We start from the raw sequence: 21,742 nt of genomic DNA on the forward strand, positions 1-21,742 counted from the left end.
GCAGAGTATCCCTCTGTGATGCTCCTACTGGCAGTAGCAAAGTCTGGATCCAAGCCAACATTGTCCACAGTTCAACGTACAAAGGTCCTGTACCAATCTGTTGTTCTTACACATAACTGTGTGCCTGACTGCTTACATTGTTTCAATATTTGCAATAAATATTTCAAGGATTATATTGCTCACCCATGAGCCCCTTTATTATATGTACATAGTATATAGCTATGAGTTACAATATTCTGCTTCCTATCTTTAGCTTGCAGTCTTCATTCTGTACTGCAGTATTTGCCTGAGGCTGGATACTAAAATTTGCTTTTGCAGTGCCTTGTAGGTACTACCAGAAAGAAAGCAATGGCATCAAATTACTTTCACAATGTGACTTCCCTAATACACAACAGATTCAGTCTCTTAAAAAAATTTCTTTGAGTAATTCAAACATGATCATGCCAAAGGCAAGGTATGAGGCAAGGTTGCATTTTTTAAAACGATGTTACTAATCTTGTGCTTTGGGGGCCACAGCTTTTTCCCTAAAAGGGGGTTGTTTTAAAATATGTGCTGAGCATCATTTGTCTGGCCATCTATTCATTTCAGGCACTTTTATAAATCCACTTAGAGGTTTGTTTGTTTTTTTAATTGTGTAAAGTGGTATAGAAATGTTATAAACATATTGCAAATCTTGGGCATTTCGAGCAGGCTAGAAATGATGATTCTGTGCAAGAAAATTCCCTTTTGCATACAAAATTGATTTATAGCCCACCCCATCCCAAAGACTCAAAGTAGGTAACAAAAAGAAGAAACAAGCAAAGCAAAGCTAGAACTAATTCAGTTAAATTTCCCCAGCTTTCACAGATTTAGCCTTCTTTATTTTAATATACTTTATTACTTGTTGATCAGCTTGCATTGATTACTGAATTTGATTCTACCACTTTTGATGTTTATTATTAACCAGCAAAATATCCTTCATTATGGCAGGTTGTGCTGGCTGGGACTAGTAGGGGTTGTAGTCCAAAACACCTGGAGGGGCAACAGACTGAGGAGAAAACTGATACTGCACACTCATGTAACACTAATCTGTAGTTTGTTCTGCAAACCGTGAGCCAACAGAAGAGCCAAGAAGCCTGGGATGGCCAAACAAACTATGGTTAAGCAAGATTGCGTAGTTTGAACATAATGATAAACAAGTATTAAAACAAACAGTGTAAGCCAACACAAACATGGCTTCACATGGTGTTCTGTTGGCGGAAACAACCCACAGTTCTTCCACTGAATGGATTTGCACGTTCAAACAAAGCATGGTTGGTTAGACTTAACAAAACATAGATTAGTATTAAGTGCGAACCAAGCCATAGACCAAAGGTTCTTAAGCACCAGCAGCTGAAGCACAAACAGAGTTTGTGTGTGAGGGATTTCAAGTGAGCCATAAAGTATCTTCTGGCAGTTCTTCCTATTTTTAAACCAATAACTCTTTTGTTCCAAGTTAACATGAATATTTTCCGAAAAACAATGCTTTTCTGAAAATTGAAACTAATTCAAGTTTGCATGTTAAAGAGTGTAACAAAGACTGGTGTCAGTTCAGAAACTCTTATTTTCAATACATTGCCCAGGATTATATTTGTGGGTTGGCAGTCTCCATTAACATATTCATTTCATATATATATTTAAAAAGCTATTCAATCCAGAAGTTTTGCAGAGAGGCAAATTTAATTTTTTTTAACAAAATCTAAACTCCACTTAGTTATTATGAGCAGGCTAGTTGTCATGTAAACTCTTTGCTGTGAGAAGTGAAGCTCAGGCATGCAGGAACCTTTGTGGATTGTGTTCACTAATGTCCTTAAACTAAACATTTTAAGATGAAATGAAATTCTGATCTCTTTATTAAGGGGGGAAATGGTATACAGCAAAACGTTTGGATTGCCAACATGACAGCAGAATTCAATCATTTGTGAAGGTTCACATGATTCTCAAAATAAAAGCTAGACTTTCTAACTCAATAGACTCAACAAAGAATAATGTGGTTTTTAAAAGCACTAATAAACCAAAGTATTCATATTACAAGAAGTATCCATTTGAAATGCAGTTGTGTTGAGACAGCTGCCACAAGGAAAGGCTTGCACATTTTGAGCACCTTTGCACCTTCTAATCCACTGTCCATGCTTTATTAAGGCAACCTGGGCTAGGTTGGGCACAAGGCATTTGGAGTCTTCAGAACTAGAGCCCTGCACATAATGGCTAGGATAGGGGTTGGGTATGGTGTGGATTTGTGGGTAGACTTTGTGGGAGAGGACAGCATCAGCCGTAACAGTGCTGTGACTGAGAGGTGGAGCTAAGCCAGGTAGAACCTGATCACCACTGATGACATAATCAGGTGTTTAATTGGTTCAGAATCCCTCCCCATGCCCCTGTGAACCTCCTTTTTCAAATCATGTACCTCTGTACATGGCAGGGGTGACTGTTGTAGTGACAGGAAGGGGGTATTTCCCTCGCCCCCTTCCCCATGTTGTCTGGATTGCAGCTGTTGCAGCATTCCAGGGATGGGTGAAAGGAGAGCAAGAGATAACTGAGAGACCTGTAATTCACCTCTACCTGCTGTCGGTATCTGAGGTAGAGAACAGTATTTATTTTTGCTTGAATTAAAATCTAAGCAGAATACTATGTCAGGAATCATAATAATCACCTTGTATTTAAGGTGAGCATCACATTTTATTGAGCGCTATAGTCCATGCCAAGAAATTATGAACTCTGGTGTCAATCACTAACTACATTTTCTTCAAATTATTATTTTGCACACACAGCCTCTTGTTTCCAGCATAGAATTTGCACCAAATATGGCAGGAGCAGTCCATATTCTGCCCAGCTTCAGTATTGTAAGACATTGCAGTATTTTAAATTTGCTAAGGCTCCTTACATTACAGGTGCAGTGTTTCGGAATGTATTCTCTCACAGTGGTTTAAGAAGTATGCATAATCATAACAGTACTAGTGAGAGGGGAATTGGATAGTTAGCATTTATGTGAACTAGTAGACCTTGCTTCTGAATTTTTGCGTTTCTATATTGTACTTTAACATGTTAAAAACAAAGAGAAGAATCCTGCTAGAACCACAGAGAAAGATGAGTGCGAGAGGAAAAGAACAGCTAGTTAATAGAGTGACTAATCCAGTAGACTTTGAAATAAGACCTTTCTTGTGGGATTTAGAGTAGCGGATTCATGCAACAGTGAGAAACACTGTTGAATGTTTTTCGGTTTATCAACTGTATCACATAGTAGCTAGCAAGAATCTTCACCCTGGTGCAGCAGGGCAGATCTGTACTGTATGACTTAAGTCCTTCAAATGGAGTTTGGTTTTGCATGCCCTGCTTTAGAAAGGGATAAAATGACACCCTATCTGCTCTAGAAAAATAGTACCTTATTTGTAAAGAATAAATACTAATACTGCAGTACAAATGTGTGCTCTTTGACCTTACTAGTGTATCTTAAAGAGCAAACTTTCTAACCTTCTTTGGCCATGACAAAAGACTAGTATGTAGCCCCTGCTTGCTTATTCCCTGAATTACTGTTTATTTTGTAGGGTCTCATCAGCCACTGAGGCTAGCTGCTTGTTCATGGGGACTAAATTTGCCTGATGAACTTGACTTCAATTGCTACTTGATACACATACACACACACACCCCTGTTGCACCCCATCGCAGAAGCCCCCTTCACTCAGTGAATTCTCCTAAAAGGGTTCAAGTACAGTGGTACCTCGGGTTAAGTACTTAATTCTTTCCGGAGGTCCGTTCTTAACCTGAAACTGTTCTTAACCTGAAGCACCACTTTAGCTAATGGGGCCTCCCGCTGCGCCGCCGGAGCACAATTTCTGTTCTCATCCTGAAGCCAAGTTCTTAACCTGAAGCACTATTTCTGGGTTAGCGGAGTCTGTAACCTGAAGCTTATGTAACCTGAAGCGTATGTAACCCAAGGTACCACTGTAAATGTAAAAAAAGAGATGACATCTCAAATACACCAGGGGTCTAGTAAAAGATTAGGACTAACCGCTTCAGCCTCAGCAAGGGGTATGACACTACAGAAATCTTCAGCATCCTTTTGACTATTTCTGGCATCCACCAGTCCCAGCACAGGAAATACCTCCTTCCCCCTTCTTGACTTTTCAAATCTCCGCCATAACTCCTTTATCTGTTTCTTCCCTTAAACATTGAACCCGGCAAAATCTCTCCCTCTTTCCTTTCAAGATAGGTGTACTGCTTTCCTAATACTTTGTTCTGTTGGCTACCCATAGTTCCCAGCGCCCATAGATTTCTTCCAGCCTCCACAATCTCGTTTCAGGTGCCTCCTCCTGCTTCTCCAGTGCAGTGATCCATCTACATCACATTATTGAAATACATAGTCAGGGCTGGGTCTTAGCCTTCTTTCAGATAATATGTTAACCTAAAAAGCTGGAATAAAAATCCCCACACCCAAATATATTGGACACCGTGATGTTTTTCCATATAGTTTTTATTGTTGGTGTCTAAGTTTGGTTTATGCACAGTAAATTGAAGCTGTGAAATTTGTTCCCCTTCTAACCAGTTTGATTTTCAACCTGGTAAGGTTGCTTTACACAAACATGAGCCTCAAACAACAGAGGCATACAATATATAGTTGGGGGGGGGGGCATTATCCTTCTATACTATTGTGAATTAAGCAAAGAGTCAGTAATGGGGCATCTACGGGCCATTAACTTTCAAGACCATGATTTATATGTGTATGATCCAGAGCCCTATTTTGTTTATCATTGTATGTCAACACTGACACCTAAATCCACCTTGGATTCCTATTGATGTATTCTTCTTGAAAATTATGATAAACTTTTACACAGGTTAATTTAGTTTGCAAAAGAGAAACTGTTTTTTGTTTAGTGATTTATTTCAGTTTTTCAAAGGCTGTATCAGGTTTCGGCTATGGAACGGAGGTTAATTTCCACATAAATTGAAAACAATGTAAATCTAATTAGTGTGCTGCTTGGGCACCAGATATTTTGTTTTAAAGATCATGGTGGTTTTAAAGATGGAAAAACTTGCACAGCCATTCTAACACGAATCAGGACTCTGTTTTGGTCTTTCTGACCAGCTTGAATTTTATCAAAGGGGCACAAGGCAAATACCAACAACAGCAAAAACCTGTTGAGCTGAAACTTGGCATACATGAGCTACCTAGTGGGGTCTACTACAAATGTGACAAATATCAAACTGATCCAGTAAAAAATGCCATATCTCGATCATGCTAGAAAGTGCTGAATATTGGCACTTTGACCCTTTTTACACCACTTGTTAAGCAAGTCGTGTATTTCCTTCTGATTTCAGTGAAAGCTATTGGTGTAGGCTTGTTGAGGATGGCAGTCATTCATTGGTTTGGTGAAATTCTGAGCAGCAGTTGGAAAGTTATTATGGTGTTCCTGCTCTATTAAAGTATGGCAGCACCTACTGAATAAATAATGCAGGGGTGTACAGATTCATTTTTGAAGTGACCATTTTGCCAGGACTACAGTGTTTGCATAGGGAACAGATACTGGATGCCATGTGCAATGCCTATTCCTTTAGTTATGGAATATGATAGTACAGTGGTTAAATGAGAATTTGCCAAGCTTTTTGGGTGTGTGGACATATTTGTAAACTTGAGAAATTTTCTCAGTGGACAAGACCCCACAATGGCATATGTGCCACCCCCTTACTATAACCCCTCACCAAAGTGCCCCCCTGCTTTTGTTTGCTCTGTTTCGCAAACCATTGGAAAGACACTAATAAAGCAATACAGGACAACAAGGGTTTTTTTTTACTGGTCCCAGACATTTCACCAACACTGTCTGGATTTGAGCCTGAGAGTGGATGTATTGAGGGTAAGTTGCAAGTAAGCACGATTTGTGACGTTGCACAACTTCATTACTGATCATGGGGCATGTCAGCCTTAGCTTCCAATTTCCTGGCTTGGTGGAGCGTGAACCAATATAAAAGAGCGTCAACCAGCATGTTTTTTTAATCATTGGGTTCATATTTGGTTGGAATGCTTTTTTGCTGCATTCTCTTGGCACTTTTCTGTTCTCATACGGAGCAGCAAATGATCTGAACTGATTTTGGCCACTGCAGGTGGCTTTTTGTTTAGCTAACCGCCTGCCTATTTTTTCAGTGTAAACACTGACCATGGTTAGCTGTTTGAAGGAGGTAAAAAGCTGCCCCATGGTTAACTTTGAAAAGAAAAGGAAGGAAGATGGGTGAACCCCTGGCATACTCTGGATCTCCTAACCATGGATAGGCAATTTGGGAATGATACATCTCCCTTGCGCATCTTGGAAGTGTCAGGACACAAAACAGAAACTGACCAGGTTTTCATAGAATCATAGAATCATAGAGTTGGAATAGACCACAAGGGCCATCAAGTCCAACCCCCTGCCAAGCAGGAAACACCATCAAAGCACTCCTGACATATGGTTGTCAAGCCTCTGCTTAAAGACCTCCAAAGTAGGAGACTCCACCACACTCCTTGGCAGCAAATTCCACTGTCAAACAGCTCTTACTGTCAGGAAGTTCTTCCTAATGTTTAGGTGGAATCTTCTTTCTTGTAGTTTGGCTCCATTGCTCCCTGTCCGCTTCTCTGGAGCAGCAGAAAACAGCCTTTCTCCCTCCTCTATATGACATCCTTTTATATATTTGAACATGGCTATCATATCACCCCTTAACCTCCTCTTCTCCAGGCTAAACATGCCCAGCTCCCTTAGCCGTTCCTCATAAGGCATCGTTTCCAGGCCTTTGACCATTTTGGTTGCCCTCCTCTGGACACGTTCCAGTTTGTCAGTGTCCTTCTTGAACTGTGGTGCCCAGAACTGGACACAGTACTCCAGGTGAGGTCTGACCAGAGCAGAATACAGTGGCACTATTACTTCCCTTGATCTAGATGCTATACTCCTATTGATGCAGCCCAGAATTGCATTGGCTTTTTTAGCTGCCGCGTCACACTGTTGGCTCATGTCAAGTTTGTGGTCAACCAAGACTCCTAGATCCTTTTCACATGTACTGCTCTCAAGCCAGGTGTCCCCCATCTTGTATTTGTGCCTCTCATTTTTTTTGCCCAAGTGCAGTACTTTACATTTCTCTTTACATTTTGGCTATGAAGAAAAAACTTCAGCCTTTAAACCTGACCGATTCAGCTCCTGAAAGTGTCATAGCAGTGCATGGTGAGCTTGTAGCTGAGCCAAGGGTGCCCTTTGCTGTTTAGCACCCACAGAGAGCCTGCCATGAGAGCTTTTAACGGATCATATCTAAAGCCTGTTAGAGACAATCTCCTGTCTTATCCTGGTGCAGGTGCTCATGTTGCCCTCAAGCTGGAGGTTCAAACCTCTCTGGGTCTCAAATGTTGTTTAGCATTGACTTAGTAATATTGTGGCTTACTCTTTAATAGTTTTATGTTTATAGAACATGTGTTGCAATAACTGTTTCTTGTGACTTTGGGGAGGACATAAGTTAAATAGATCATTTTACTTTTCTTTAATTGCAAAACATACTGGTTAAGGAATAGTTGCTTATTTATATCTAGAACTCACTATATCTAGAAAATTAATTGCTAGAAAGGCAGCCTTCTGTGATCAGTCACTACTGAATTACATGAAGGATTTGTATAAATGAATAGCCCATAAATTATAATGTCAGTGTTAAGCCCCTGAAATGCTATGCACATTTCACAATGGTGCATGTGGGAATTGCATTTGTGGTTTGAGGATATTATTAGGCCTGGGTTTTTTTTGATGTTAGATCTTTATTTAAACTACAGTGAATAAAGAACTAAATAAAACATATCTCTGTCTTTTGGAGCTATATTGTGATATATAGATCGTAAGAAAGAGAATCAACAATCTGTAAATCAAAAATTAGAGAACAATCTCAGAGCTTCCATTCAAGTCTTTGCGGTATTCAGGAATACTCTAAAGAGTGTGGTTTGATAAAGTGCAGCCTGAGTAAGACTGTGTGCAGAAGTGTGCTGTATTTCTTAGGTGTGTAAGTAGGGTTGATAGTATTCATAGTGATGCAAGTGAAACTATTGGATCCAGCTCGGCACCTTGGAGGGTCTTGTAGCAGTGACGGTCAGCAATGCTTTTTACCAGCATTTTATAATCCAACTGCACCCTTTAAAATAACAAACAAACAGACCTGGCCTCTGTCATTCATATTCTAGTCACCTCCAGATTATGCTACTCTAATGCACTGCACATGGAACAGTCTTCTGAAGACAATCCAAAAGCAACAATTGGTTCCAAAAGTGGCAGCCAGAGATCGAAATGGAACCAGTTGGTCAGATTATTTTACACCCATTTTGTACCAGCTTCACTGGTTGCCAGTTTGTTTCTGGGCTTAGTTCAAGGTGTAGTTTAGGAACTTTAAAGCCCTAAATGGCCTGGGACCTGGAGAATTGCCTTCCCTCATTTGAGTCTGCTTGACAACTTTGCTTCTCTTATGTGGCCCTGCCTTGGGCCCACCCGCCACCTGAAATATGGCAAATGGGTACCCAAGACAGGGCCTTTTGAGCTGCGGCACCCAGGGTGTGGAACCATCTCCCAAAAGGAGGTCTGCCTGGCCCCATCAGCACTCAGTTTTATTCCATTGATTTTTTTTTTTTGCAGAGCTATCTTCCTAGGCTGTTGCTGTGCTCGCTTTAGTTTTGAATTGTTTTAACTATTGATGTTTTTGTGATTATGCTTGTGTATTTTTATTTCTGTTATGAACCACCATGAATATGTTATGGGAAGATGGTATACAATTTTTAAAATAATCAATACCTGGTGACAGTTGCTTGATAGTGTTATCTTAAAGATGACTCAAGGGATTCTTCCCTGTTTCCTCTGACAAAAAATACTTGCTTTAGATCTTTACATCGTAAATATCATATTCCCACGAAATATAAACATATAAATCTACTTTGAAATAGCATTTTAAATAGCTGTAGCTATGAGCCAGCATTATGTTACATCTACATCAGCTCTTAGTGGTTACTTACTTACTCTTTTTGGTTGTCAAAACACAATGTCAGTTTTGTGAAATATTTAAAAAATGTTCCATTATGAAAATAAGCCAGTCTGTTACTGAATTCCATTTTCAATTCATAAACTTTTTTAAAAAGTTGCCTATGTACAATACAATTTGATAGAGTCACTTCTGAATCGGCAGTCTTGTTTTATACAACCCTTTTTAGAAATTGAAATAAACATACAAATCTTCTTTTCTTCTTCTTCTTCTTCTTCCCCAGTTTGTTTTCATTGTTGTCAAAAAAGCACAACAAGGTTTTGGAGCAAGCCACACAATCCTTGAGAAGTTCCCTTGCTTCAGATGACTCTCCGCTTCCGGATTATGTGAGTACCAAACTTAGTGATTAAGGGAACAGGTCAAAATAGCATCTCCTAACCCTGCAGAAGTCTATCAAAGCGTGTGACAACCTGGCAACCACCAACACCAAAGTATAGGAAGCTCTGCTGGTGACATCATGTCTGAAACTCACTGAGAAAATTAAAAAAAATGCACTTGCAAATGGCAAAATAAAAACCACAGCTATTCGTAGCTAAGACATTTACTTTAGTCTGACAGCTTGCAATTCTTGAACATTTGAGTATGATTGCCATTATGGGGGGGGCCAGGATTTTGGTTGGCTGCCTTTTAGCCCGCATCCATCCACACATAGCAATAGCAATTTGGAGTAACCTCTTACATAGGAAGATTTTATCTGTTGAGAACATTGTCAGATAATAGCCATATTCTGTTTGCCATTCACTTTCTCTGGATATGCCAAATGTTTGTTGTACGGACCTGCCGTTACCAGAACGCTGATGAGAGCTGGAATATTGAGTTAAGAATTTAAATTATAATCTGTGGAGTCTCCAATTCAAATCTCAGTTCAGCCATAAACTCACAGAGGAGTCCTATGTAAGCCACATTAGTATTAACCCTTTCTTGAAATATGGGGTTGTATATAAGATAACAAAGTTGAAGTACTATATATTCTTTAATTTTAAAAATATCCATAATTTTTAAAGTATGTATCTCACTGTTTAGAGATTTAAGATCACTCAGATCACCTGGGGAAATTTTACTCACAACACCAAACCCTACAGAATAGGGCAGTGTCTCAAAACCCAGTGCCTAGGGTTTCCCTGACATATAAAATATAAAACTAGATCCTGCTTTGCATGTTTGAATTGTCTGAATTTTTGTTTTATATGCTTTTATGTTGTTTTTAAAATATTGCTGCTTCTTTGGCTATAGGTTGTGTTTTCGTTTGAATTCTATATTTGTTTTTTAGACTGTAGACCACTTAGAATTTTTAAGAATATTATGTGGTTTATAGAAGTGTTTAAATTAAATAGATAAATAGATGCTCAAAGTGGGATATGTAAAAGCAGTTCTAAAGCACCAGCGATAAGCCAGAGTCAATTAACATAAAGTAGTGCGATCAACTGTATGAAATAGATTATACTATTACTGTGTATTTGTTCACATACATATGCATGTGTCAGGGAACTGACATCGGAGCAGAGGGGAGAGGCGGTACTTCCCGATTCTGCAGAAGAAGGAACGAGTAAGGGTAGAGAGAGAACGTCATCTGGGGAAGAATGTCCAGGTGACACCAGGAAGAAGGAAGAGGGGGAAAGCATCTTGGAGGATAGGCTCCGAGACTCTGGCACTGAAGGCAGTGAAGAGAGTGGAGGGCCACCCCTGGGCACGCCCACTCTGCGCAGAAGGGTTTCGCGCAGAGAGGGGAGGCGGAGATTATCCGTCAAGGAGCTTCTATGCTGGAGGAAATTTAGAAGACGCCCACTCACGGATTTGTCGAGCGACTGAGCAGCAGCAGCACCCAGGCTGCTCAGTCAGGGAAAGACACAACCCACCCCTAAGCAGTTTGGAACCGCTAGAGGTTGACACACAAACAACCCCAATTCCCGTGACAGCATGTAATTGCTTTTCATTTATTGTCCTTCAGCAGTGGTTAATTTGGATTATTGATGTCAGTTGCCAGGGGTAGGCAAGAAATGGGGAGAAAGCACAGGGCTTCTGCTAACAGGACTCAAAAGGTGAATCCGGCTCTGGGTTTCCCAAGTTCTAGTCAACACTCTAACCAAGGCTTTCTCACATTTATGTCCCTAAATGTTGTTGAACTACAGCTCCCATCATCCATAGCTACCAGGACCAATAGTCAAGGATGATGGGAGTTGTAGTCCATCAACACCTGGGGACCCAAGTTTGAGAAAGGCTGCAACCACTACACCACACTGTCTGTCAGTGGATTGAGAGAGCTCTGAGGTCCTTTTGGACAAAAAGCAGTATATAAATAAGCCATAACATAACCACTAGCATAACTACAGAATTCCTTTTGCCATGTTGTGATCTTTTAGTATTATTTTAAGTTCGAACCCGTACTCTCCCTTGCAGTAGAAGGGAAGAGTGGAGAATGAACTTTATGATGCAATGAAATTATAGTAGCAAGATCAGTAATGCCTACAACAGAAAAATGGCTCACGAGAGTTTGCAGTGCACATAAATGCCAGCGCTTTGAGAATTTCTGAGGCACAGTGCATCCTAAGCATTACTACTGAGAGGTTAGTCTATCTGAGCTCAGTGGAACTCCCTTCTTAGGCTACAGTCCTATGCAGACTGCTCTGGAAATAGCTCTTGTCGATGGGTCCTCTGTTTTTATTTACAGTCGTACCTTGGAACTCGAACAGAATCTGTTCCGGAAGTCCATTCAACTTCCAAAACGTTTGGAATCCAAAGTGTGGCTTCTGATTGGCTGCAGGAAGGTCCTGCAGCCAATCAGAAGCTGTGGAAGCCCCATCGGACGTTTGGGTTCCAAAGAACGTTCGCAAACCAGAACAATCACTTCTGGGCTTGCGGCGTTCAGAAGCCAAAACATCCGAGTACCAAGGCATTTGGGATCCAAGGTACAACTCTATTTTTTAAAGGTGTATACTACTTTTTCTTTTGGAAAAACTCAAAGGGACTGAGAGCAAAATCAGTTAAAAACAGTAAATTTAAAAACAATACAGCAGCAAATATAATCAAATAAAAAGGCAAGGCTCCTTCAAACCACAATGTCAGTGGAATATCTGTTTAAGAGGGTTGGGTTAGCCCTCTCATAATACCAGAGGACGCAAGCAACAATACTGAGGCATACATAGGATTGGATTGTTAGAGTAGGAAAAACTTTAAAAGTTCATGAAGATTTGGTGTCCTGTTGCTGATTTTTTTGGAAGTTAAAAAAAAATAGTTATACAATATACATGCTTTCCAATTGTATAATAATAATTTTGTTTTCCGTTATTAAGTTTAGCTTGTCGAGTTGTAATTAAGTTATTGAATTCACATAACAAGATTATTTTTTTAAAAGGAAAGCCCCTGCTGAATTTCAGTTCCTATATATTCCCTGCTTTAAAAGCTGGGCATGGCCCATGATCCCCAGACCTTCATAGATACCACAAGTGTACACTCCTTGTCTTTTGCCCCACTAAAGAGGTTCCACAACTAGTAACATGAGCTAGGTCTCACTTAGATCATGTGACTGCCCAATAATGGACATCACATGACCATAACATGAGGCTTCTTCTAGGGGTGCAGAGGTATATACTCTTTGTCAGGAAACTGACATCAGAGCGAGAGGCGAAGGGGAGGCTCACAGATGATGCTGGCGAAGGACCCAGCAGCAGGGGGAGAAACAGCTCAGTGGAGGGGGAAGCTAATCAGCGCAACACCAGGGAGAAAGGGGGGCAGATGGGGGAATCGGAGAGAGGGCTCCAGGACTCTTCACTGGACATCAGTGAGGAGAGCCCAGGTCCTCCGCTACCCACGCCTTCCCTGCGCAGAAGACTCCCGCGCAGTGAGAGGAGGAGGAGACTGGGTGTCAAACAACTTTTATGTTGGAAGAGGTTCAAGAAACGCCCACTGACGGATTCTGCCAGCGACTGAGGCAGCCGCGATGAGCAAGGGCTGTGCAGTCAGAAAGGTTTAACAAGGCAAATTAGCCTAGAGAGGCACCAGTTTACGCACGAGTAACTCATAGCCATTACACTCTTATATCTGAAAATCCAGAGCTTTATCATGATGTTTTACTCCAATAAATTAGGTTTCAGTATTAACTGAGGTGTGACAAATTTATCCACCTCTCAAACTAAAGTGGACATGTTAAAATGGTGAACAAGAGTCCACTTATGATAGATTTCTGACCACAGTTAATTTCCTTCCTGCCAGAGGACTGATTTTTTTCTTATATACTGTGCAAATCTGATTGGCAGGCCCAGAACTCTTGATGTAATTCAGTATCCTCCCCTTGATTAATAATCTAAATAACCCTGTTATGTAGTTGCTGGGTGAGATGCTTCTCTCCATAAAGGAGTCAAGGAAGGCCCCAGTTTTGATTCATCTTATATTTGTCTATGGTAAATAGAAAGCAGCTGCCAGTTTAAGCATCTAACTCTTGAAAAACTATACCCCCCCAACATCATCTGGAAATAATATAGCTAGTAAAACAAAGCTAAGAAGAAAAAGAAATGTTTGTTTTATGTGGGATGAATGGCTTCAGTTGGGGTCCTTCTAATTTGGCCATTAGGTGGGTTATTAAAAAGTAGTATTACAAAGGTGGTTTCAACAAAAAGATTGTTTTGGTTCTATCTTGTTATTACATTTGATTATAGCCAAAGCAGTAAGTACTATATAAATAGCCCTTCATTTCATTCCTCCTGCAAATAAGCAAAAAACCAGTAATCTTACTGTCTTTATGCATTGGTAGATGCTAAATTACTCCCTTACATTATTTTAGTTCCTTAAAGCAACTTGTGTTTTAGAAGTCATATTTAATTTCCGCTTACATGGTTTGACATGTGCGGTGTGTTTCTGAATGATAGCATAAAAGTTAGCCATCTTTTAAGCAAACTAACAATACTATAAAAGCATGGATTTCGGGAATGAATGCTCTCCTTTTTGAGTTTACAGTTTTCAGTATGCTTAGGTTCTAGACCACATGATACAAACTCTGGTCTGGATTTACCAAGTCCACAGTCCAAGGAACACCTACCAGAGAGTAAGCCCTCTTGATCCCAGTGGAACATTTGAGTAAAGATGTATGGAATCAGGCTGTAACAGTGGTTTACTTCAGGGTGGAATGGGATTGGTTTGGTGGAAATTCCTAAACATCACAATTTCAAGAGAACATTTTAACAGAATGTAGGCAGTTCTTTTGAGAGCTCAGATACCAAGGGTGTGTAAGGGCCTGTTTTATACCAAGTCTTCACAACTTGTGATCCATCAGGAGAATCTCTGACCACTATTCATATATGGTGGCTTACTAGCAGGACGATAATTTTCCAGTATTTGTTGCCTGCTAAGGACTTCAGTGGTGGAGGGGTGGTGGAATAGGTGGTGGAGGGGGTTGTCTAACACACATCCGTCCATAATACATAGTCAGATAATCCATTTGGCTTGGCCGATGTGCAGACCTGCCTTGTACTGTTTTAGACCAATGGTCCATCTAGCTAAATATTGTTAACCATAACTGAGAGGCTATTCCTTAAATCTTTTCCATGGAGTTGATGGGGGTGGTGGTTTAGGAACTTCAGAACATGTGCTCTACCACTTCTATACCCTACTTTATGCCCCTTTCCAGGACTCTTGAATCTTTGTCCCCTTTTCTGTTTTTGTTTTTGTTTTAAAATCCACTTTTCGAGAAGAAAAAGCATGCTATATATTTATGCTAAATGAGCTGTGCATTGTTAAACAGGTCTGCACAGAATTTATCAATTTGCATAATATAACCTGAATAAAATTGAGTCTCTCATTGCGCAGGAATTGCACATCCCTGATAGGTAGTGTGCATAAAAATGACTGCAAAGTTTGTCTCAGTATCAATGTATTTCGCTATAGAGGGGTTCTCCTAATTTTTTTGTTTATTTCATTTGACAAATCAGAGGCCGAAATTGTATTGTGGCAACATTTATTCCTGAACTTAGCTGATATTGTGCTTAGCTGAAGAAGAGACTCCAAAAAGTCTGAAGCGAGTCCACTTTAGTAGTTTTCCAGGCATGATGTGCAAAATACGTGCTTTTCTAGAGTCTGCTGCAAAACAAGGAAGGGAGGCAGACAGACAGCAGCATTCTCTGGTTTGGGGACAACCACATCTTCTTTGCATCTGTTAACAAGATAAAGCATTATCAGTCGGTTTGTCTCGGTGGTGTTTTCTAGAAGACCCATCTTAATTTACCCATGATGTCTCAGCTGAGACTATCCATACGTGACAGTTTGAGACAGTGGTTTTGTGGACCAGACACTATTTGTTCACTAAAAGTGAAACCGGAATGATGTTCATTTTCTCACAGTCTACCAACTACACAAATAGCTTTAAGTAGCCACTTGTGGTTGAGAAGCAAAGGTTTGGGGTCAAATTTTCTAATATTTTATTGGGTGGAGGGGAGGTTGGATGAGTAATAGTCCACAAGATTTGTGCCTGAATAATAACTCCAGTATTTTCACCTGATTTATAATGTAAGTAATTAAGCACAGTGTATGAGAGGCCTTGCTTCAGAGGGTGCATGTTGCTTGGTCTCTTCGTGCTCCCAATAAGAAAAACCAGGTGCAAAGATTCAGCAGGTGTTCAAACTTCATAGAAAACCACACTGTAAATACACAGGCTATATTTCATTTAGATACCTCAGTGTTGGGACGCTGGTGGCGCTGTGGGTTAAACCACAGAGCCTAGAACTTGCCGATCAGAAGGGCAGTGGTTCGAATCCCCATGACGGGGTGAGCTCCCGTTGCTCGGTCCCTGCTCCTGCCAACCTAGCAGTTCGAAAGAATGTCAAAGTGCAAGTAGATCAATAGGTACCTCTTCGGTGGGAAGGTAAACGGCGTTTCCATGCGCTGCTCTAGTTTGCCAGAAGCGGCTTAGTCATGCTGGCCACATGACCCGGAAGCTGTACGCCGGCTCCCTCGGCCAGTAAAGCGAGATGAGCGCCGCAACCCCAGAGTCGGTCACGACTGGACCTAATGGTCAGGGGTCCCTTTACCTTTACCTCAGTGTTGAAAGGAGAAATCACATTACATATTTTTGGTGCATCTTTTTTGACCCCATGAAAATGAGTGTAGTGGGTGGGGATAAAGCTGGGGTTTGCCCTTGAAGTGCAGAATAGTGTCCTGAACGCACACAAGTCTCCATTGCAGCATGTATTGCCCCAACCTTGTGTCCATTAAAATAGGTGTAAGTTATCGAGATACACAGTTGAATTTGAGGAGTATTTATTTATTTTATTTTACCTTCATCCTTTTTGTCACATGTTCAAAATAAGTAGGCAGTCCTCCAGTACAGTCCTCCAGGAAGCATAGGTGTTCCCATTCTGTTACCAGTTTTCGTTTTACATTTTTACATCTTGCGAACACAGCCTTTCAGAAAATGCTTCAATACTCAGTGTTTCGGTAACCTGGTACCTACTAGCAGAGTTGTCCTATCCTCTTGTGCCAGTCTAATTAGGAGCAATGATTATCTACAGGTAATAATAATAATAATAATAATAATAATAATAATAATAATAATAATAATAATATTTATACCCCGCCCATCTGGCTGGGTTTCTCCAGCCACTCTGGGCGGCTTCCAACCGAATATTAAAAATACAATACAGCATCAAACATTCAGACACCTTCAGATATCTTTTAAAAGTAAGATAGTTGCTTATTGCCTTGACATCTGCTGGGAGGGTGTTCCACAGGGCAGGCGCCACAACCGAGGTAGCTTTAAATAGTAGTAGATGCAGGTTTAATGAACTGTACTGGTACTGTGGGTGTGCCTGTAGCTGTGCTTGCTTGTTCCAGGCACCTGACACTCGAAAATCAATGTAGTTGGTGCAGAATTTGCACAGACCCCTCTGCTGAGAGAAAGTGCATCCTTTAGATGTCCTGCTGTTCACTGTCTATTGCCCACTTCTATATTGTTTGGGGTATCAGTTTAGGCTTAAATTTGTAAGCCACAAATATACAAAGTATTCCCTTGAAATACTGTGAATGGGCTTTGGTGCCTCTTTTCCCACAAATTTATCTTGAACTTTTACACTTATTAGCAAACATATTTTCTAGCTTCCTGCTTCAAGAGTTGTTGAAGAAACTTCCATCCATTACTGTATGAATGAACATTCACATTTTGAAAAGAGAGTTTTGCATTTGCATCTGCATCTCAAGTTTTGCAAGCTCGTGAAGAATACGCGATTGAAAATGATTTTGTTTGCAGCTCCAGCTAGCCATTGGAGCTGGTTGTATTTATTTATCCCTGAGGAGAAAATGGCATGTTCTCCCATTCTGAATCATTAGTAGGGCTTCTCCCACACTGATGTCAGTTTCTAGCAATGCTGCTGGCATGAAGCATGTGAACTTCTGCTGCCAGAGGGAGCAGCCTACATGTGGAATGGGCCTGAAGGGTTGGGTTAAAGAAAGAGAAGTAAAGGACAAGGATAATGCTGAAAATGTAAAAGGTGGGAGAAGAGGAGAAATGCTAGATGGAGATAATACAGGCCTGGCACCAGCAGCCAATGAGGTTGGGCACTGGGTGAGTTCCCTAGGGCTCAGAAGCCCTCCTCACAGACCTGACACTGCTGCTCTCTCACTCACCAACTAAGTCCTGGGCTGGATGAATTTTTGAATGGGGGGAGAGCAAGCTCAGCTGCCATTCCCTGGGTTGTTGTCCACCTCCCTGCCTTGCCTAGACTCTGAGAAAGGGCCATAGTCGTCCTCCTTCAGAGCCAGGTATTCCAGTCAGATCCTAGAAGATTGCCTGTTTCACAGCTGCAGTTTCAGCTACAGTGGCTGAAAAGTCTTTTTAAACTTAGAATTTTAAAAAACTTTGTTTGAGTTTCTTTTTAAATTCTGTATCTGTGATTGCTCTTCCCCTTTTGCTTCTCAAGGCACAGCTCTGTCCATTTGCGTGCCCCCCACTTATTATTGGACTTCAATTACCATCATCCCTTGCCATTGATGGTGCTGGCTGGGGCTCTAAAGAATCATGCACACAGACAGCAAAGACGTCTACTACTTTATTAATAACAAATTTATAATGAGGCGATGGCCATAGGGAACCATTTTCCACATTGGCTACTTTTCCAGACAGTGGATTTAAGTGGCATTCTGAATTATGCAGCCTGCACAAAGAATTACCATGGCAGATACATCAGTTCTGTTCCTTAACTCTTTCATTTTTATCATGTTATTCAGACATGTTTCAGTGGCTTCATGCTATATGTTTTCTTTTCTCACATGCCAGCAAAACGTGTGCTTTTTTGTAATTTTTCTAAGTGTGCAGGAAACATTGCATTTATTTTAATTAACTTACTCCCCATCCCAAGAGATTCAGGTGAGAAACTACGTTAGTCATAAAACCCCAAGAAAAAACACATTAATCTTACTGTGATCTTGGTTATCTTTTTGAATAAAAGATTCCTTTCACTTGCTTGGCTTGGTGAGTCTCGAGTGGAATTCCTCAGAGAATCGTAGAAATGTAGACCTGGAAGGGATCCTGAGGTTCATACCCTTGCTGTCTCAGCTTGGCATATAGATGGTAAATATAAGAAGGTATTTCTTAAAGCTTGTGATGGCGCGTAGAGGTGATCCCCATTTATATAAGTCATCACTGGCACCTTGAATCAAGCCCTTGAAGAAGAGAAGAGTTTGGATTTGATATCCCGCTTTATCACTACCTGAAGGAGTCTCAAAGCGGCTAACATTTTCCTTTCCCTTCCTCCCCCATAACAAACACTCTGTGAGGTGAGTGGGGCTGAGAGACTTCAGAGAAGTGTGACTAGACCAAGGTCACCCAGCAGCTGCATGTGGAGGAGCGGGGAATCGAACCCGGTTCACCAGATAACGAGTCTACCGCTTGAAGACAATGGGTGTCATTTCAGGTCTAATATATTCCCAATAACCCACATGTAAGCACAAGAATGTGATGAATCTTTAAAATTCCTGGGCCTTCTTAGCCTTTTCGGGCTTTATATATATTTTTAAAATAAACAACAGCAACACTTTGAATTGTTCCTGGAAGACATGTGAGTGAGCATTGGTGCAATATGCTGTTGACAGCCCAGCTGAGTGATGAGTACACAAACCCTCTCTATGATGCATGTTCCAGCACACACCCAAGTTAGTTACCATTAGTTCACCTTGCTGGCTTCACCCTTAGTTAGCTGGAATGCCTGAACTCTTCTACCACGGTCATTCCCTGGGTAAACACTCCAGAACTTTAGTGTATATGAAAAGGACAAGGTACAGCTTCCTTTAGCAGTATAAATAGTATCAGCTGCTAATAACTTCCTATGATGTTGCCAAGTGTCCACATATGTATGTTGAACAGACAAACAGATTAGAAAGGATAGGAACTGTTGCAGGAAATTATGAGAAGTCCAAATCTGGTCAGAGCTTTGCCAGGAACAAAAGCCATGTTTGGTGGAACCCATGTTCTAGAGCTTGCATTCTCAGACTTTATCCTAGTAAGAAGAGCAGTTCAATTAATGGAACTTTTTCTCATCTGGAGGATAGACTAAAGGACAAGCGATGCAACAGAGCTGTGCAGACTTGCACCACGTGCTTCAGTGTATGAAGAGGAGATTCAAATCGCAATAAAAGAATAGTTATTTCAGTGTTTCTTTAGCACGCAGCAGTAACTAGCCACAGTATACATTCTGGCCTCCCCTAATCCAAATACCACACAAGAGCTGGCCTGCAAGGTTGGGGGATGATCACAGAGTAGGTTGTGCCTCCATAAGAATGTCTTCCTCTCACACTGTGATAATATTGTTTCTAGAGGAACTAGATTGACTTATAATTTCAAGAACTTAAAACTGGTTTCTAGCATTTTTAACTTTTCTCTTTTCCTTGCGTTGGGGTGGGGTAGGCCACAGGCTTGCTACTTTTGCCAACATACTCACAGCCTGGGGGAAATAAAGAAGTGGTCATGATCATGAGTTTTTCCAGTTCCCACAGTGTTCTTTCTGCTTGCTTGTGTATCGGAGTCATAGAGCAACTCATGTTACACTGCCCTGAGGGAGAAAAAAACTTAATTGGATTTTCCTGAAATATGAAGTCCAGTCTCTTTGTGTGTTTTGCATTGTACAGTTCATCTCTCTTTTTCTCTTGGCTCTTTCTTATTACAGTTTGTTAATTAAGGTTCTTCAGAAATCTTAGCCTTGAGTTGTTGCTTTTAACTTTGGAGTTAACAACCATCCCAGACTGACATGATTATTATTTTTTTAGGGTAATTAAGTGGCTCCAGTGTGGGTATGCAAAATGCAGTGTGATGGTTTTCTCTCACATGTACAAAAACCACAGAGCTCAACTCTGTTGTCACTTTAAAAAGCATGTCTGCTAAGGTAGGGCAAGGTCTCCACAACATCCCCCATTGTAATTCCTTAGCATTTCATTTATCTTTCCCTTCACTTGATGCTATTGCCTTAATGCAGGCATAGGCACACTCCGGCCCTCCAGATGTTTTGAGACTACAATTCCCATCATCCTTGACCACTGGTCCTGTTAGCTAGGGATGATGGGAATTGTAGTTCCAATACATCTGGAAGGCCGGAGTTTGCCTATGCCTGCCTTAATGTCTTGGATGTCACAGAGGACCTTTTGGTGTAGTGGTTAGAGTGTCAGACTAGGACCTGGAAAGACCAGGGATCAAATCCTCGCTTGGCCATGAAGCTCACTTGGTCATGAAGACAGTCACTTACTCTCAGCCTAGCCTACCTCACAGAGTTGCTCTGGGGATTAAATGAGGAGGGGGAGAACCATGTACACCACCTTGAGCTCCTTGGAGAAAGAAGTGGATATGAACGCAATAAATAAATGATTAGGAGCTAGTCGCTTGTGAGCTCTTTTGTGGCATTGGAGGGCCTGGCATGCGTCCAAAGTACCACAACTCTCTGGCTGCCCATTGGCTCAGCTCCTTTGATATGGCAGAAGGGTTTGCAGCATAGGGCAAGGTAGGAAAAAATCCTTAGAGTCTGAAGTCCAGCACATCCTATATGAAAATAAATAATCTTTCCTCTGGCAGTCTGCCATGACCTTTCAAAGGACACTTTTTGAGTGCACATTAGTTGAATGTTCTTGGAGTCTTTTGCCAGAAGGAGGTGGGCCATTCTTGCTGCCAACAATTTTTTTCTATGTCGAAACTCCCTCTCTCACAATTGAGGATATTTGGGATATTTTTAATACGCAAAATTGCTCACAGTTGGACTGGCACTATTCTAGATGCTGATGGCTTTGCTGGACTGTGCAGGATCTAAGAAAGAGGGGGGAGCAACTGTGAAAATCTGGCTCTACAAATAAAGACTGGCACAGTGGGTTGATGTGTTTGAAATTAGATCAGTAAAACCAAGTGAAAATGTTTTCTTGTGTGTATGATTGGAAAGGTGTTGTGGTTTGTTCAAATTACTGTTGCTTGGGAAATCTTGACTTTATTCAGCATGGATGTGTAAAGTATGAATGAAAAATGTACATTCAGAAATGCTCCATGGTTCGTATCCATTGCATCAGGTGTCCTCTTCCAGGCTCTTGTGTACAGTAAGTGTTTTATACAAGAACAGATCAGCTGGTGTATAGACATACCTTGAATCCTATTCTTAAACAATGTCATTTCCAGGATATTTTATTTCACCTTTTACAATTTAATAATACTAGTAGTCTGCATTTGCATCATTACCTGGCTAGTTCAAGTCAA

General features: G+C 40.9%; 1 protein-coding gene and 1 long non-coding RNA gene across 10 annotated transcripts in view; one reads left to right on the forward strand and one right to left on the reverse strand.

The window, feature by feature from the left end:
* The window catches only part of DYM (dymeclin), a 161,324-nt gene that overhangs the window by 92,942 nt on the left and 46,640 nt on the right, over positions 1 to 21,742 (forward strand). For all 9 annotated transcript variants that reach the window (XM_083465904.1, XM_083465906.1, XM_083465900.1 and 6 more), the window contains one exon: positions 9,263 to 9,365. In XM_083465904.1, the coding sequence (XP_083322030.1) occupies positions 9,263 to 9,365 (103 nt within the window). The remainder of the gene's footprint in view (positions 1 to 9,262; positions 9,366 to 21,742) is intronic.
* On the reverse strand, positions 13,627 to 20,412 carry LOC310689104. The gene is made up of 3 exons (XR_014517323.1): positions 18,438 to 20,412; positions 16,062 to 16,529; positions 13,627 to 15,699 (listed from the first exon to the last, which is right to left on the reverse strand). It is a non-coding gene; the product is annotated as an uncharacterized lncRNA (long non-coding RNA).

This window comes from Podarcis liolepis, assembly GCF_965112155.1.
Source record: "Podarcis liolepis genome assembly, chromosome: 11".
NCBI lineage: Eukaryota > Metazoa > Chordata > Lepidosauria > Squamata > Lacertidae > Podarcis > Podarcis liolepis.